Source organism: Musa acuminata, chromosome BXJ2-10 (assembly GCF_036884655.1).
Source record: "Musa acuminata AAA Group cultivar baxijiao chromosome BXJ2-10, Cavendish_Baxijiao_AAA, whole genome shotgun sequence".
NCBI classification, from domain to species: Eukaryota; Viridiplantae; Streptophyta; class Magnoliopsida; order Zingiberales; family Musaceae; genus Musa; species Musa acuminata.
Window position 1 is genome coordinate 28835001 of NC_088347.1, and position 16416 is coordinate 28851416.

At 37.6% G+C, this 16416-nt stretch overlaps 2 protein-coding genes across 4 annotated transcripts; one reads left to right on the plus strand and one right to left on the minus strand.

Annotated features, from left to right (window-relative positions):
- The first annotated feature begins 4114 nt into the window (after positions 1–4114).
- LOC103968458 (protein PAL OF QUIRKY) lies at positions 4115–4975 on the plus strand. The gene is made up of 2 exons (XM_009381689.3): positions 4115–4387; positions 4479–4975. Exons 1-2 carry the CDS (start codon positions 4195–4197, stop codon positions 4904–4906), a joined length of 621 nt encoding a protein of 206 aa, XP_009379964.2. The 5' UTR covers positions 4115–4194; the 3' UTR covers positions 4907–4975.
- A 379-nt stretch (positions 4976–5354) lies between these two features.
- Positions 5355–13500, minus strand: LOC135624962 (uncharacterized). Of its 3 annotated transcripts, none has more exons than XM_065129120.1 (10): positions 13418–13500; positions 12189–12275; positions 10753–10854; positions 9984–10060; positions 9131–9254; positions 8063–8127; positions 6485–6554; positions 5906–5981; positions 5703–5796; positions 5355–5594 (listed from the first exon to the last, which is right to left on the minus strand). In XM_065129120.1, the coding sequence occupies exons 1-10, from the start codon at positions 13464–13466 to the stop codon at positions 5469–5471; spliced, it is 870 nt and encodes a 289-aa protein (XP_064985192.1). In that variant the 5' UTR covers positions 13467–13500; the 3' UTR covers positions 5355–5468. The 3 variants fall into 3 exon arrangements, with proteins under 3 accessions (XP_064985192.1, XP_064985193.1, XP_064985194.1); XM_065129121.1 differs by lacking the exon at positions 13418–13500 and adding an exon at positions 13122–13183; XM_065129122.1 differs by lacking the exon at positions 5703–5796 and having other exon boundaries at positions 5584–5702.
- Between the last annotated feature and the right edge of the window lie 2916 nt (positions 13501–16416).

Genomic DNA, 16416 nt, shown 5'->3' on the forward strand with positions numbered 1-16416 from the left:
GCGACGCGCATGCTATGTGGTGCAGCCTCCGCTCGTAAGCGGACCTCTGCCCGCGCATGGCCATGATGCGCGGCTGCAAGGTGGTACACGATCCTTCAGCCGGGTTGTCAATAACGATCAATAGAGATCATTGTCTCGATAAAATCGATAGAAAATATAATTCATCGATCAAACATAAAAATTATACATTGCTCAAAATTAACGATAGAGCAAATCATATGGAAAATCCAGATCAATAATATCCAACGAATCATTCATGCATTATAAATAAAAATAATAGATCTAATATATTTGATCTCAAGAACCTAAGCTCTGAAACCAATTATTAGCATAAAATCCATAATTATACTGTTTGTAATGCAAAAAAATTCTTATATCAAGATTGAAATCAAATAAATTAGATCTAACAATATTAAGATACATACCTTGTTTGTTCATAAGAATAAACCTTATATGATCACCTAGATTGATGGATTAGGAAGATTAAGAGAAAAATTTTAATCTCTTAATTACATTAAGATGCCTCGCTTTTAGCCTCTAGAGATCCTGTCTGGGCTAGGATAAATTATTATGAGAGTTCCTCCGAAAAAGGTTATTTCCTAAGGAATCCTATTTGAACATGAACTTCTTTTTTATTGGTCAATAATCATAACCATATTTAGAATTCAATCATATTTATAATATATCTTATCTAATTAAATAAGATCACATAATCTAACTCTTTGAGGTTGTATATTGAAAGTGGAGAGCGAAGTGGGTCGACCGATGATTTTGGAAAGCGGCCAACGTTCAAGTGAAAGGCTAAACTTGGTGTCACTTGTCAACTTAGATCCAAAAATTTTGGCTTGATTATTCTTTTTATTATGTGTAATCAGACTCCTTCGATCTTTAGTCATAGATTACTCTTGGCTGAATATTTTCAATATGATGAAAGTTCACTTATCGAAGATTGATGTTTCAAAAACTTGCCTGAGATATTCTTTCATCTAAAAGACTTATGTATCAAAGATTAATGATTCAAAATCTTATTTAATTGTAATCTCTTAAATATTAATATGATGATGTGTACATACATGCTTACCTATAATAAATATGATATGTATGATGATGACATAGACATAAGCCAATGCTCTATAAAGACACTTTTCCCTCCTTCAGCGTCGTGATCATCTCACTTCTCACTTTCACGTTCCTTGTCCATCCACCACCCTGGTCATGGCTTCGTCCCCACACAGCTCCTCTCCTTTCCACCACCTCCTCGTCTTCTGGGTCTTATAATTTAGACCTTTTTAGGTCTCCTCTACGTTGTTAGTTGTTATCAAGGGAGTAGCTAGCAATTTATTGTGACTCATGAATTCCTTTGCATAGGATGGATTTAATAATGTTGCATGAGTAAGGCTTTATGCGGGCACATAAACACTTCTACAAGGGTCTCCTGCTTCTGTGTATTGTAGTTTTATTGATCCTGGTTTTCCATTAGAATTGCATGCATGAGTATACATCAGAGTGTCCTTTAATTGATGAATTCTTTACCTCCGTCTTGACGAGCAGTTTCACCAGGAATCAAACTAATGGTGCATGGCCTGAAGAATGTATGGGGATCAATGCGTGCAGTAGTTTCCACAGCATGTGAGCTTATGGTACTAACATCAAAAGGAGCCGCTGATGAGAATATTGTAGAGCAAAGACTGCTCAAGGAGCTGTGCAAACATGGCTTTAAATAAAATTGACTTGGATAGGGAGTTTTCTTGGGCTAAAAAATTATGACCTGTAGCAGTCCATGGATGAGCTTTTTGGTTGTGTACGATGAATAGATTTTTGCCTTGAGAGCAGAGCTTCAGGTTCTCGTTAGCCGGTAACTCCTTGCTTCTTTTATCACATGCTTTAGTGATCCTCGATGCCTGCAAGATTACTGAAACTAATATTTGAGATTGGTAGCCCAATTTTTTCTCTCTCCAGTGGGTAGTTCATTTGGTACCCTATGGACTCGGTATCTTTCCTTGCTTATCCCGTAGCAGCAGCGGAAATTTTGGTAGGAGAAGCTTTAGATTGACTTTGTTTTCTCCAGTTTGTGGTACAAATATCATTATCTGATGTGGTGTCTCTTGAGATTGATGTGGCAGGTTCTAAATCTTACCAGGTATTAAAGGATTGTGGATGTTACTTTTTCTTCTTTTTGATTCCGTTGAAATCTTTTGGTAGGTTGTAACTCACAGACGGAGATTGAGCCGCAGCAAATTGACTTGAAGAGCATCATGGCAGCAACTGAGTTTGGACTTGTTCGAGGGAAGGTCACTTGGACTGGTATGCTACTTAGCCCAATCCAATTGCTTGGTTACCGGAAAGCTCACTGGTTCAACAGAGATGCATACTATTTCACGAGGGATTACCTTGTTTAACTTTTGCTCCTAAGCCATACAACACCAACGCTAACAGCTGAAGAAGAATATTTGGGAGTCTCAATTAGATCTTACAGATCGTGTTCTCCCCTTCTGCTACTTAGGAGGAGGGCGACGAAGCTGAGGCCAGCGTAGACGCCGGTGACGAGGTTGCCCTCGCGGATGAGGATCTTGAGTGTTGATAATGTGGTGATCTGTCACCCCGAACAATATCTTGGTATAGATTTTGACTTAGCTCATGGGGGTTGCTGACTCGGCTATAGCACGGCATGACATCGATTGTGATATGTCTTGGACCCAAAATATATCTTATTATCCACAATAATCAAAGATAGAAAAAGATATTCACTTCAAAATATATAGAAGAATGAAAATTGGGCGTTCCATTAGAAAGATTAAGAATGATTTTTAAGAATTATTATTATTAAGGTTATAGATGGAATCGTAATAATTTAAAAAGATGCCTGGCTTTTCATGTATCTTATAATTATTTTTAGTCTTAGTCCATTATTGATGTGAGATTAATAGTAGTATTATGATAATAAACAAAGGTTCAAAATTTTGATCTATAAATAAATTGATATCTTAAAATATTTAATAATTTATTTATATAAAATATTAATTTGATGATGATACACTGATTTACTTTATATAAAATATTAATTTGATGATGATACACTGATCATTTTTCTTTCCGCTTATTGAATTAAAAAAAAGATTTCTCACTGGAATTAAATCGATTTGGCGGAGGTGAGGTGAAGAATCTGATCCTTGATCCCTGGATATTCCGATCCTTGCCGAACATTGTGGCCCTGTGGACGCCCTTATCCACACGCATTAAAGAAATATCAAACACACACTAAAGCAACCCGAACACCCAAACGACAATTCGAGCCACGAAGGAACGGGACGAGCACGGCAAGCTTGTCAGGAGCAGAGTCAAACGTTCACCGTTAAGATGATTGGGTGGGGACTTGGACACGATCATTGGAGAACAAAATTGGGGCCCATGCTATTTGGATTGTGGGCCAGCCTTATCAACGAGCATATAAAAAATCGAGATACTTATCTGCCATGTCCACCGGATAAACATTTCCTGCATCGATTCAACAAGCTGATACGCATCACCTCACGTTATTTGGTTCATTATCTCTATCTATTCTATTCTCGGACATGACAAGTCTACGCCCACGTTTTTGAGAGTTAGAACTGGTTAAGGTTCGGATTGAGTCAATAGTGGTGTATGAGTACAAGTTGGTCAAAGAAATTAAGAAAGATCAAATCTTTTCTTCATCATTTAATTTTTTAAATAATAATAATAATAATAATAATAATAAATAGCTTGTTGGATTAGAACAACTGTTTTAATCTTAAACCAAAAAAATTATCGATCCTAATAATAATTACAAAGTCTTTGTTAAGATATTATAGTGGTTGATGTAAAGGAATAATGTTTGAGTTCGCGTGGCTAAAAATCATTTTTTTAAAAAAATTAAAAGTTGCGAGGGCATGTCCTAGTCAGCAACATCCAATTCCACGTAGGCGTTGTGTATCCCCAACTACAGGTAGCATTAAATAAAAAAGGAAAGGTTTTTACTAAGTAATAAATTGGAAAAGGGTGGGTGATGCCACTTGGCATCTTCCTTCCTCTATGAAATCAAAGCCTTATCATTAGCACACAGGCGTCACCACTTTTCTTCTCTTAGTATAAATGAAGGGCGAACGGTGCCAATGTGACGCCTGAAGCCAGCAGCAGCAGTAGCTCTGAGGTCGGAGGAGGAGAAGAGAGGAAGACATGGTTGGGACCTCTGCCACCTCGCTCTCCTCTTGCGCTTCCTTGGACGACGTCTCGGTCGTGCCCACGGAACCGGTGAAGCTCCTCTGCAGCTACGGCGGCAAGATTCTCCCACGTCGCCCCGACGGCAGGCTCCGCTACGTGGGCGGTCACACCCGCGTCGTCGCCGTCCGCAGATCCATCTCCTTCTTAGGTATCCTCCACTCTGCTTCTGTTTACTGTGGGATACAGGTCGGGAGAAGCACGGAGGTACTAGGAATCATGCGTACGTGTGCGTGGAACAGAGCTGCAGGTGAAGCTGAGGGAGTTGTGCGGGTGGGGCGCGGTGAGCCTCCGGTGCCAACTGCCAACGGAGGACATGGACGCCCTGGTCTCCGTCACCTCCGACGAGGACCTCGCCAACCTCGTCGAGGAATACGACCTAGCGAGCCGAGACCGCCGGTCTTCCCCTCTAAAGATCCGAGCCTTCCTTTTCCTCCTCCGTGCCTCAGAACCTTCTTGCAGAAGTCCCGTCGATCCGGTCGCAGCCGCCGAGCGTTGCGTCCGCCAGGCCTCTATGCGGGAGAAGTTGCATAGCTGGTGCGAGAAGCCCGACGCATCTGCCGCCGCCGCCGGAGATCTTCGAGTGCACGGCCACCAACACTACCATCATGGCCACGGCACCCCGAGGTCATGCAACCATCTCGTGCACCACGGAAGACACTGGCAATGATGAGATGTCACGCGTGATATCTTCTTCTTCCTTCCTGCGCAACATCTTTAGTGCTTCGATTCTTCTTCCTTGTTGCGCGTGGCACTTTTTATTCAAAACACAGATTTAATCTTATTAAAAGAAAAAAAAAAAGGGAACATCGGAGCAAATCTTAGTAATAGATCACTTTATAATTGATCATGAACTATAAATTATAGCAAAAGATAGTAAAAATGATAACATAAAGTCTTTTCAATTGATAGGTATAAACAAAAAAAAAAAGTAGCATGTGGAACACAATACATTCAGTAAACAACATTAGAAGGCGTGTTGGCTCAAAGGAATATTATCGTAGCGGAAAGAAAAATGATCAATCAACTTTTGAAGACTGCATTGTTTTACTTTACCACTTTAACTGAATTATTTTGACTGGCCATGGCTGCACACTTGAGCATAAGAACCCAAAGAATTAAGCGGAGAATTTTTTGTGCTCAAACAAAATCAAGGGGTCTTCAATATAAAATCATTTTACAGGTAAAGAACAAAGGACCAACAACAGGTTAACACATCTTTCAATCCAGATTCATGATGTACCCTTTCTCGTAACCCTGCGGAACATGTCTTTAATGTTCTGCGAATTGGTTTCTGTTTTTGGTCTCTTTGATTGTCTTCTATTGCTTGTCATGCTCCTTCCATTCTCTACTTTACTCTGCAAATAAATATTCAGACAACACACCAATCGTTCAGAAGAACCTTAGCAGACAAGTAGCAGGTCAGTTCGTGGAAAAGAGGAGTCTGCTGGGTCTTCCAGAAGTACCTGAAAAGTATGACAAGATTCTGAATTATTCTCAAGGAAAATTTGGCCTGTCATGGTTTTTGTTGTTTCCTTGTGTGTTTCTTCAATATCCAACCTGAAAAGAACTCAAAAGAAGTGACATCATCTTGAAAATCAACACATTATGCAGATCAGGTTGCAGAATGTAATTGGAATTTGGTCATAGCCACAGAAACAGGTCTTACTTCAAGTGACTGCAAAGCAGCATCAACCAAGGCTCATCCTTCACATACTCACCCAAGATTGAGATAACATCCTTCACTGTGAGACAGGAACATCAAGCCTATGTCAAACAACCCATGAGTAACAATTCAAATAATCTAGGATTCGGTTTAAGTTGTACAGGGTTCTAGATAACTATAACCGATGACCTTCACCTCTCCTTCTGTAAATTACTGAGAAAGTCAAAGTTAGTCCTGTGAAGAGTCAAGAGTCTTTAAACCATATGGAATTTAATTTCAAATATGTATCAGGGTCCTTGTTTAATTAAGATTGAAGTCTTAATAACAACAGCAAAAACAAGAATGAAGCTGTACTGTCTAGGAATAAAGAGGCTGTCCAGTAGAAGGACATTTGTGATAGATTAAAAATATAAATATATCTTTTTTCTCTGCTATTTTCACTTAATAAGGTATGGTACAATCATTATGGTACCCTGTATAACCCTCCACATGATCTTGGCTATGTGAAATTCTGTCAGTCCAATAATAGACATAGTAACCGAATATGGAACTGGAATTTATATAATAGTTATAGTTCCATACATGTTTCCCCTTCTTCTTGAGCAGTGTAGTTTTTGTCCAATTCTAACAATGTTGCTTTTAAGTGTTGTACCTGCAAATAAAAAGAAAATATGAGGATTCAATTCGTACTTCTCTGATTATGGGAAAAAATTATGCACAAGAAAATAAAAAACTAATGAAAGCCACGATCCAACGCAAACAACAACACATCAGTAGTTGATGAATATTTTTTTATCTCGAGCAAGGGGATGGAAGTCCTAGATGAAAGCATTTGAATCAGTTTGAGATGAAACAATGATTGAGGAAATGTTCCATGAATCAACCTCTGACGATTTCATGTATTACAGTATGCGAAAAGTCACACCAAGTGCATTGTTTTTCAGATTGAGAACAGATTTCTAAAAGTTAAAAGATACAAGTCTACTCTCTTGATTTGACAGATGTGATAAAGATCATTAGCATGAAACCAAAACCTTAGCTGTGGTCCATAATGTATAGAACGATAGAATCCATGTTACTAAATAAAATATGAATTATTGAACCTACATGTCACCACAGACTTATAGGTTCTTAGCTTTTTCTATTTGTTTTTTGTTTCTGGCATTGATAGTATCTCGAACTAGTCCCCAGGCCAAAGATCATAAGCATATCTATGTGTATGCCACTTGCTTCACTTGACATGTCTGCATAAGCAAAAGACCATCAAGGCATGCCACAACAAAGGAGATCATGATATGGCATAATAAGTTCTGAAAAAAATATCTATGAATAATATAAGCTACGAGCTTTTCATATATTTATTGAACTATTAGGCATTGGTTACTGCTACAATTCTTCACCAAGAGTTAGGAACTTAACTTTGGCTTAGGAATCATTAACTGCCGGCAGCTTAAATTCTTTGGGCCAAATCAAACTATCAACTCAGTGCTTAGCTCACTCAAACTTTCACAAATTTGTTATAAGAGTGACTTAGGTATTCTGGTGAATTAGGAGCTAAACCTTGGTTCAGGGTTCATTGGCTGTCAGCAGCTTCAATTCTTTAGATCAAACCAAATTATCAACTCATCATTTAGCTCACTCAAACTTTACAAATTTGTTTCGAGTGACATAGGCATCCTGAAAGACTTTCTTCTATAAACAAGAGTCAAAATTTAGATCTGATACAGGATGTGATTTCTCAGTACAATTGGGCTTCAGTTTTCAGAATTTAGCTCACTAGTAACCCTTTCGGAAGATCTGAAGCGTAACCAGGACTTTGATTGTGCAAGTCTGCTGTCAAGGATGTTCTGATGTTTTAGCCAAGGAACCTTAAATAAACAAATTATTGCAGTATTGCTGTCTATCTCTTTATATGTATTTTATAGATGATTCATATGCTTTGAAATATTTTCTTGTATCTTCCGCTCATGTACTCAAAAAATTAAATTATTTTGCGATACTTGCATAAATAGGGAACTTGAAGAAAGCAGTTATATTCCATGAATAGCAGCAATAACATACATCAGACAGATATAGATGAATATATGATTTCACGATCCTGGAATGACTAGGTAATAAGATCAATCTTTTCACTTGTACTGGAAATAGATGAAGACATACCTTACAACACAACCAAGCCAGGACCCTTGAATTATCAAGTCTGAAGAACTTTGAGGATCCAATTTCTACAGCAAACAATGAAAGGATATTAGAAAGAGTTACCCATAGTAAATACATGACCTATGATACTTGGTTTCATTAAGGACTGAATGATATCACGGATCAGAAACCTACTTGGATCTTTATGCAACAGAGAAAGCACACATGGAATTGAAGGAAAAGATACATTAGCTAAAGCATTTTGGAAATTCACAGTCGTAATGCTAGTTCATGACGGGCACAATTATCTTCAGAGAACTCTTCAAGAACAAATTCTGAATAAATTACTTCAGAAAGAAACTGCAATCAGACTACAAGCTTAATATTTCCAAAAAAAAAAAGAACCATAGAATTATCCAACAAATATTGAGTTAAGTCTATTTTATGTAGTCATTATAAGGGTGATCACGCTTCGCGAACCGCCATTTTCAGTTCTGATTCCGATTTCACCAAATTTGGAATTGAAATTGAATCAATTCCATGGGGTTCCGATTCCAGTTCTAGAACTGCCGGTTCCAGTAATTTGATCCACCGATTTCGATTAATAAAAAAGAAAAAATTAAAGTACTTCACCAAGATTCAAACCCATGTCAATAGGCTTTAAATCTAAAGTACTAACCACTATACCATGGAAACTATTTGTGCTTTATTTTTATTTTTTTCATATTTAGCTGGTTTGGAATCGCCAGTTTTGGTTCCAATTTCTAAGAACCAGAACTGAACCGTATGGCCCCTGTTCCAGTTCGGTTCAGAACTGCTGAACTGTTGACTTGGTTTGGTTCCAATTCGGACCAAACAGTGGCTACCCCCAAGTCATTATATAGAATAATAGTAAAATAACATATAAACAACCCAAGAAACATGAATCTCAAAAGCAAGATCCAATACTTGAATACAAAACAAATGTGAAGTACACAGTCAAATTCATTATGTTATGCATTAGCAAATGAGATTGAATTTGTTAATAACATATGATACAGGCCAATTCTTATTACAACACAAATCAAAACAAAACAAAAAAGATATCACCTTTCACTTCACAAACCATATTCATGGTATCTTTTGCCACAGAAAAAAGATGCTGATAACCCGGATAGCCATCAACATACAGAATTTCATCCAATTGTCTAAACACCCCTTGATCACTTGCCTTCTGCATTTGAATATTATGATTGGTCACACAGCATTAGCTCATTTATTTTATGATGGCCAATTTATAATGATATATAATGTGATGATCACTCAAGAAATAAACTGAATAACTTTGTGAATACTAATGCAGCAGTGTGAAATTGGTCCATGCACTAAAAACTGATATTATGGGAGAGAACTTCAATCATTTTTATCAAAGAATCAGCATGTTTAAGTTTGATAGACAAAAAATTAGCAGATACGTAAATGTTCCAGTTAAATATATGCATAAAGGTAAATATTTTTGTTTGATGTATAAACAGGGTTGAATGAATAAGAGCAGATCCATCATATTTTCAATGGGAATTATCACACAACAATTAGGTATGGGTTTGTCAATACATTCATAGATAAAACATGATGTATGATATGATTTGCAACTTTTAGGGCTCCACTCATTATAAACTGATGACATGACACAGCACCCACTATCATCAATGGAATAATGTGTATGTCATCAATCCAATTAATTATTAATATCATTTCTGAAAGTACATTCCTGATAATTCAATATGGTATAGGCAAAAAATAACACATCACATTAAGAAACATTATGGGAGGTAACTATAGGGCAAGGAGTTAACAGATCGGATTTCAATAGTAAAGAAAACCTAGCAAGTGCAAATGCCATCAAGAATAAAAAGAACCACAATTTTCTTTGATTAAAAATAAAAGTATATGTTGAAGATACCTTCATACGAGCTTCCTCAAATATTGGCAAAAGGACAAATATGGGGTCAATTGGAGTAGAAATATATAGGCTGCCATCTGTTGCACCATAGGAAGAAAATGTCAAATTAAAATGACCATATAATTTAAGTTCTTGGAAATAATTAATTGTCGGTTCCGTGTTGCATCATGTCCTATTCTTTCTCGACAGTTGATATATCCAAACATATCCATAACATGCCATGTCCATGTCCTTCCTTGATATCACCTAGATAAGTTCTTCAGTATTCTTGATTCTAAGAGTTATTGTTTTTATGTAGTTCAATTGCATCCATTAGATGATCAAGCCCATTTCAAAAGAGAAAACCCAGAGTTAAGTAAACCCCGTCGACAATAGCTGCCAAAGGAACCAATCTTCCTAAGCATAACTGAGCTAGGAGTGGAAGTCTACCTCCTTGAGTACATCCATTCTTCATATATTATAATCTGAGGTTCCAAAGCAAGAAGAATTTCTAGCTAAGTGCTCCTACTTCATGCCAAAAGCATAACTACACAACCATATAGCTGATAATAGACAAGTATTTCTTAATCCAAAAGTCAGATTAACATATTAACGTAAAGTGTCATATGTAACCTCAAATTCCATCATTTTATGAAAATTAACCCACCAATTGTACAGGAAAATGGCCAATAGAAAAAACAAATAACTACAGGTCCTTATTACAATGGCAAAAATGAAAATATACTTCAATCTGTGGATGATAAATGACAATTCCAGCATAAAAATTTACCTTCACAAACATAGTCTCCCAGAAACCAAGAGCCATAAGACTGCTTAAACCACTGCAGTTCTTGAAGATAACCTTCCCTGAGAAGGTAACATGCTGGTTTTCCTGTTAAACTAGATGTAAAATTAGTAAAAGCAATTGCTTTATGTAAAATATACTTGTTATCAAAATATTATGTCCTGATTACTAACTGTCTTATTGCACACCAAAAAAATTCAGTTTTCAGTTAGTAAATGACAACTGTTGACTGAAAGCAGAGTGGTAGGCATCTTATGCATGTTAAGAAAATAAAAAAGTAATACAATCAGCTCACCAATGAGAAATTTTCAGTAAATGGAGTAACACTGAGATATTCTTTAATTTATTAAGGAACGATTGTTTTAAACAACATTTTAGGCCACCAATAAACAAAAAGATATAGTTTTCATAGTATCTTGTTCGGTCATCTTTTGAGAGCTTGTGATTAAGGTCTAATTAGGAACACACTAGACACGGAAAATTGTGAGGAAATACTTGTGCTTATTAGAAGCTTCTTGAAGCCAGAACAATGAAACTGCCCAAATTTGTAAAACATGAAATCTATAAATATCAAATTGTTTTCTTAATAATGCCAATATGTGTAAATTTCTTCCAAAATATATATCAATCAATATGTTAAAAGCACTCTTTACTTCTATAAAAATTTCCAAGCATTTAAGAAACTCAACCGACATCCTTCAGAAGTCCTAGGGAATGCCCTGTTCGTGGATGTTGATCTTGCAACAATTCTCTTTCTTCTTCTTGTTCCACGAAAACAGTGATAACATAACAGAATCAATTGAGTTGTGTTGACACCATTATAACCAGAAGGATAAATTATTTAGCAGCAAACCAATTAAGTCATATAAAAAAAATCCAATTTTCTCACAACCTACCAATACAAGTCAACTGAGGTATCACACTATAAGCAACTTAGAGGTCTTGCATTACTTTAAACAAACCCGAGCATCAATTTGAATTTTTGGTTCACTAGTGTAGGTCTCCACTATCTGATTCTCTTATATGAGGCCTGGTTGCATATGCAAATAAAACCATATGTCAAAATGTGTAAATACATCCAAACAGGTTTATCTTTTTATACTTCAAATATTCAGATAATAATCAATAGCATGGATCCTTTCTTAAAAAAGGTAGCAATAAACTTCTATTCACTGATTCTGTTCACACTAAATGAAGGAGATTGGATTTCTCTTTCCAGGCACTTTAGGCTCACCAAATCGTGCTCAAGGATATAATTATCATTGAAATACATCATTGATTTTGAATAATGACCAATGACAGTTCAGTTTTAAATGAGAAAGTGTGCATATGCAAAAACCTGAAAAGCCTCAAGGGTAAACACAATGTAGAAGTTAAGGTTACAAAATAGAAAAAAAAAGATTTCAGACACATTAACTTACCTGATTGTGGATGACGTAAAGATAATAAACATCCTTCTGCATTTGCATTTCCAATTATATCTTCCCCTTTGTTTGTAATGGGAGGTACTGCAAAGAATGAAATCTTAGTGCAAAGACTTCAGATAAAGTTATCTTTAGTTATCTGCTATAAATAACATATCTTTTATGTTCAGAAAAAAAACTTGTTATATGAATGAGGTTTAAGGAAAAGTTGCACCACAGCAAGGTGTGAAATGTCATCCTCCGGGTCTAAAATCTTAAACAGTTTAATATGATTATAAATTAGTGTAAAAGAACAGAATCCACCACTAAAGCAATGTGATTGCCAGATGAGCACAAGATAGCGAACGATAACATAAATAGATTACAAAGGATGGGAGTCTAATATGTAGGTTATCTAAGGATGTCAAAGAGGACAAACAGATCAGGGACAGAGCATTTTCAAATTTTACATCATGCTTTGGGAAGCAGCTCTAACAGTAAGAAGGCTTCCGATGGTGTTTATTGATCTGTTTCTGCTAGAATGTCTCAGCTCTGGACTTTCTTGCAAAATATTCTTCAAGGAGTATGATATTCTATTGAACAAAAGACGACATGAAGCACCAACAACGAGGGTACAGTCATTACAAATGAATTCAAGGACCAAAAATGAATAGGGCGCAGAGCTGAGGTGACCAATTATTTTAACCCTACTGTCTGTCGCTAAACTTGAAGGATTGGAGAATCGGTGAAAAAAAATACCAGCATTTGGCCTTTGACAAACAAAGACAAGTTTAAGGAATGAGAATAGCTCGAATGGAAGAGTTTGTTGGTGATGGAAACAAGATCAAAATGAACATCCTATGGAAAATAAATTATAAGAGCCTAATGCAGATCCTAAAATAGAAGCATGAAAAGAAAGAACAGAGGGATTACAAGAAGAAAAGAAGATACCATGCCTACTCTCAGGTGAGGCCATAACCATAGTCTGTTAGATGCCCTAGTTCCGCTAAATCTACTATCTCAGAGGATCCGGCATCACAATATCTATAAACAATGCCGACCATAGTAAAGTTCAGTAATCCAGCCAAGAAGATAGCCTTCGATCCACACTCTAACATCCGTCATGCGTTTTGGTACCCCTTTCGAATAGAAGCCACAAGTGTCAACACTGACACGAGGATCTTGGACACGAGAGAACGAACAGGGCACGGTCAAGAGAAGAAGTGGGAGAGGGGCAGCGAACTCACAGGGGGCGATCAGGAGACGGGGCGCCTCCACTCCTTCGCACCACGCCATACCCGCTGCCGTTCCAGAAAGAGAGCGAGGGAGACCGGGGGGGGGGGGGGGGGGGGTGGGAGGTTTGAAGGACGCCCGTGTTAAGGAACAAGGGTGTTGTTTTGGTGGGCCGGAAGGCCCGTGTTTGGGCCCATATTAGGCTTTAAATTGCGCGCAGGGACTATGATCATCCAATAATCATCACGCGATGGAATTCAAAATAGAATGCTTGACGTGTTGTCATTGTCGTTGTTTTCGTCAAGACATTCCCAGCTGTTTGGGTGCTTCGGGGAATCAACCTTTCGCAACTCTAATGCACACTTTCGTGAGCGAACCACTCGACATGATTTGACCACTATTTGGTGCGCCACTCTGCTTCATCTTTCGAGTTCCTTGCAGCAAGCACTACTGTTATTAATTGCACAACAACAACACACTGGTACGAGCTTTGGAATGTAGCGGAGGCAAGGAGTCCTTGTCTTCTCTTCCCTCGTAATCTTCACCTCCAAATCACGTGCACGAGTTTGATACTACCCGCGATGCAAAGAGGCAGACGTATTCTCCGTTCCTGTCTTCCTTACTGTTGTTCTTTCCCACTCAATATAACTTCCTTTAATAAACCAATGGATCCATTACCGTATCATTTTAATATACAAGTTATGATACAGTCATCGACAGGCCACTTCTTTTCAGTCGACATGTCACCGTGATCCTATTGATGTGATAGGATCACGGTGATCCTATGGAGTTAGTTATGCAGTGACCGGCACACTAACTCGGTAAATATTACTTGGTAACTTTAGGTTAAACGGTACAACTTTATGATTCATCGATAATCAATTTATAATTATTCTTGACATTTATCCTGATCTCATCATACGTTCCCCAACTATATTCTTGAGATTATACTTATTTACTTGGTCATTTGATTAAATCAATAGAATCCTTACCGACTAAATTACTGGAGATATATTATCGGAGATGGTTCCTATATAATTTTTATAGTGTCTAGAATAGAATTCTCAAAGCTTTCCGATATCTTAACCTGATATAGATTTCAAAGTGGATTTGGTTGCCTATGAACCCATTCACTTGTTGGACAACCTGACTTAACATATTCTAATATATTCTTCTTGCCGCCCTACGTGGATTGCATATGCAAAAACGAACACCGCAAACCGGTGTGCAATCCTTGGCATATTTTCTTCACGAAAGCAAAAGATCGTGTCGGATCCAACACACGGTACACCGACTTTACGCCACTCAAACCTTTCGTCGCGAGACGAAACGATGCTCCCGTCCGTATAAAAATACGAGGCCCCGACACGAGCGTCCCATTCAGTCAAATCTGCAAACAGCTTGCGGCCACCAGCCACCATGTCTTCTATGCCTTGCTTTCCAAGTTAGATTCCCCACGGGCAAAAGCAATCCCACCAACGGCCTACTTTTCGTTGCGAGGTCCCAATCGGCAGGCACAGACGCCCATAACCTGTTCGATAAGTTGACTCAGAGTTGCAGTAACCCAGATAAGCACTACCTGGAATCCTTCTCGCTCTTCGCATCCATCCTGAAATCTGGAGCGGCATCTTCGATTCGCATCCGCAAACAATCGTTGATTCCTGTACCCATGAGGACCGCGAGGCGGACAAGTGGAACCATCATGTGCTGCACGAGTCCTGTTTGACGAAATGCGTGGTCCCTAAGATGGCCGGAAATGATAGATTGTCCGTTTGGGCATTTTGGCTGCCGCTTGTGAGGAGCAGAATAAAACAAAGGTCGTGCACCCGTCGGGCCTACCCAGGCTGTCATCTCACAACAGCAAGTGACAGAGATCGTGCTCCCTCTTTCTCTCCTACCGCATCGGGGAACTTGAAGACAACTGGATTCAAGGACAGATTGAAGTGGGACTTCCCGGCGTGGCGGCCACGGGCAAGAATCCATTGTCGCCCGGTCCGATGCCTTCCGATTAATATAATCCGTGGGTGCGTGCCAACAAGTGGGTGCTCCTATCACACCACCCACCGCGCTTATCGTTATCCGCTCCACCCGATCCCCTCACCGCCTCCGGTAACTCCACCCTCGTTCGAAACAACCCCCCGCCTTGTGCTTGTTGAATTGCACGAGACGTCGAGGCTCCTTTGGTAATAACTCGCATGGAGAAAAATTAGAGTGGAAGAGAAAAGAATCCTGCTTCGCTGCCTTGACATAGAGAAGTCTATGGTTTCTAAACGCATCATAAATATATTGTTATCAATGCATATGGTCTATGAGAATAATAATAAAGATTTTGAGTGGATACTCGAATCTCAATAACTTAAATAATTAAAAAAAGTTGGGTTATTCTCGAGAAAAGATATAATATTTCTAGAATATTAGTAAAAAAAATCTTAATTTTTCTAAATGGCCAAAATTCTCTCATATTACAGAAAACCAAACCTGTAGATTGATTATACTATTTTTTATGGAGTTAAAAGCATTTTTGCCTTTTGATTTAAGATACTATAACTTTGCTAAAATATATTATACCTACCTATTGTCTTGTCGTTTTATTATATTTTTATAATAAATACATATTTTAGAAAAATATATAAACCTAAATTAAAGACTGATTAGTAAAAAATATTTATCATTCTGTTCTTGGTTGATGAATAAAAGTGTTATAATCGATTTGATGAACTAAAATATTGTAACTTCACATTTGATTGGCTTAATTTTAATAAGATTTTTTAATTAAAATACAAAATTTTAGATATTTGAAAAGATATGACATCTATGCGAAAATAAGGAGTACTATCCGGAAAAAAAAACCCAAAATATGAGATATATCCTATAAAAGTCATCTAAAACATTCGTAATATATTTATAAATTTATCACAAACCAATAAAAAAAACTCATGCAGAAGAATAAGTAAAAAAAGAAAGTTATTTCTTTGTAAAGGAATAAGTAAAAAAAATTGCTGCCCTTACCCAA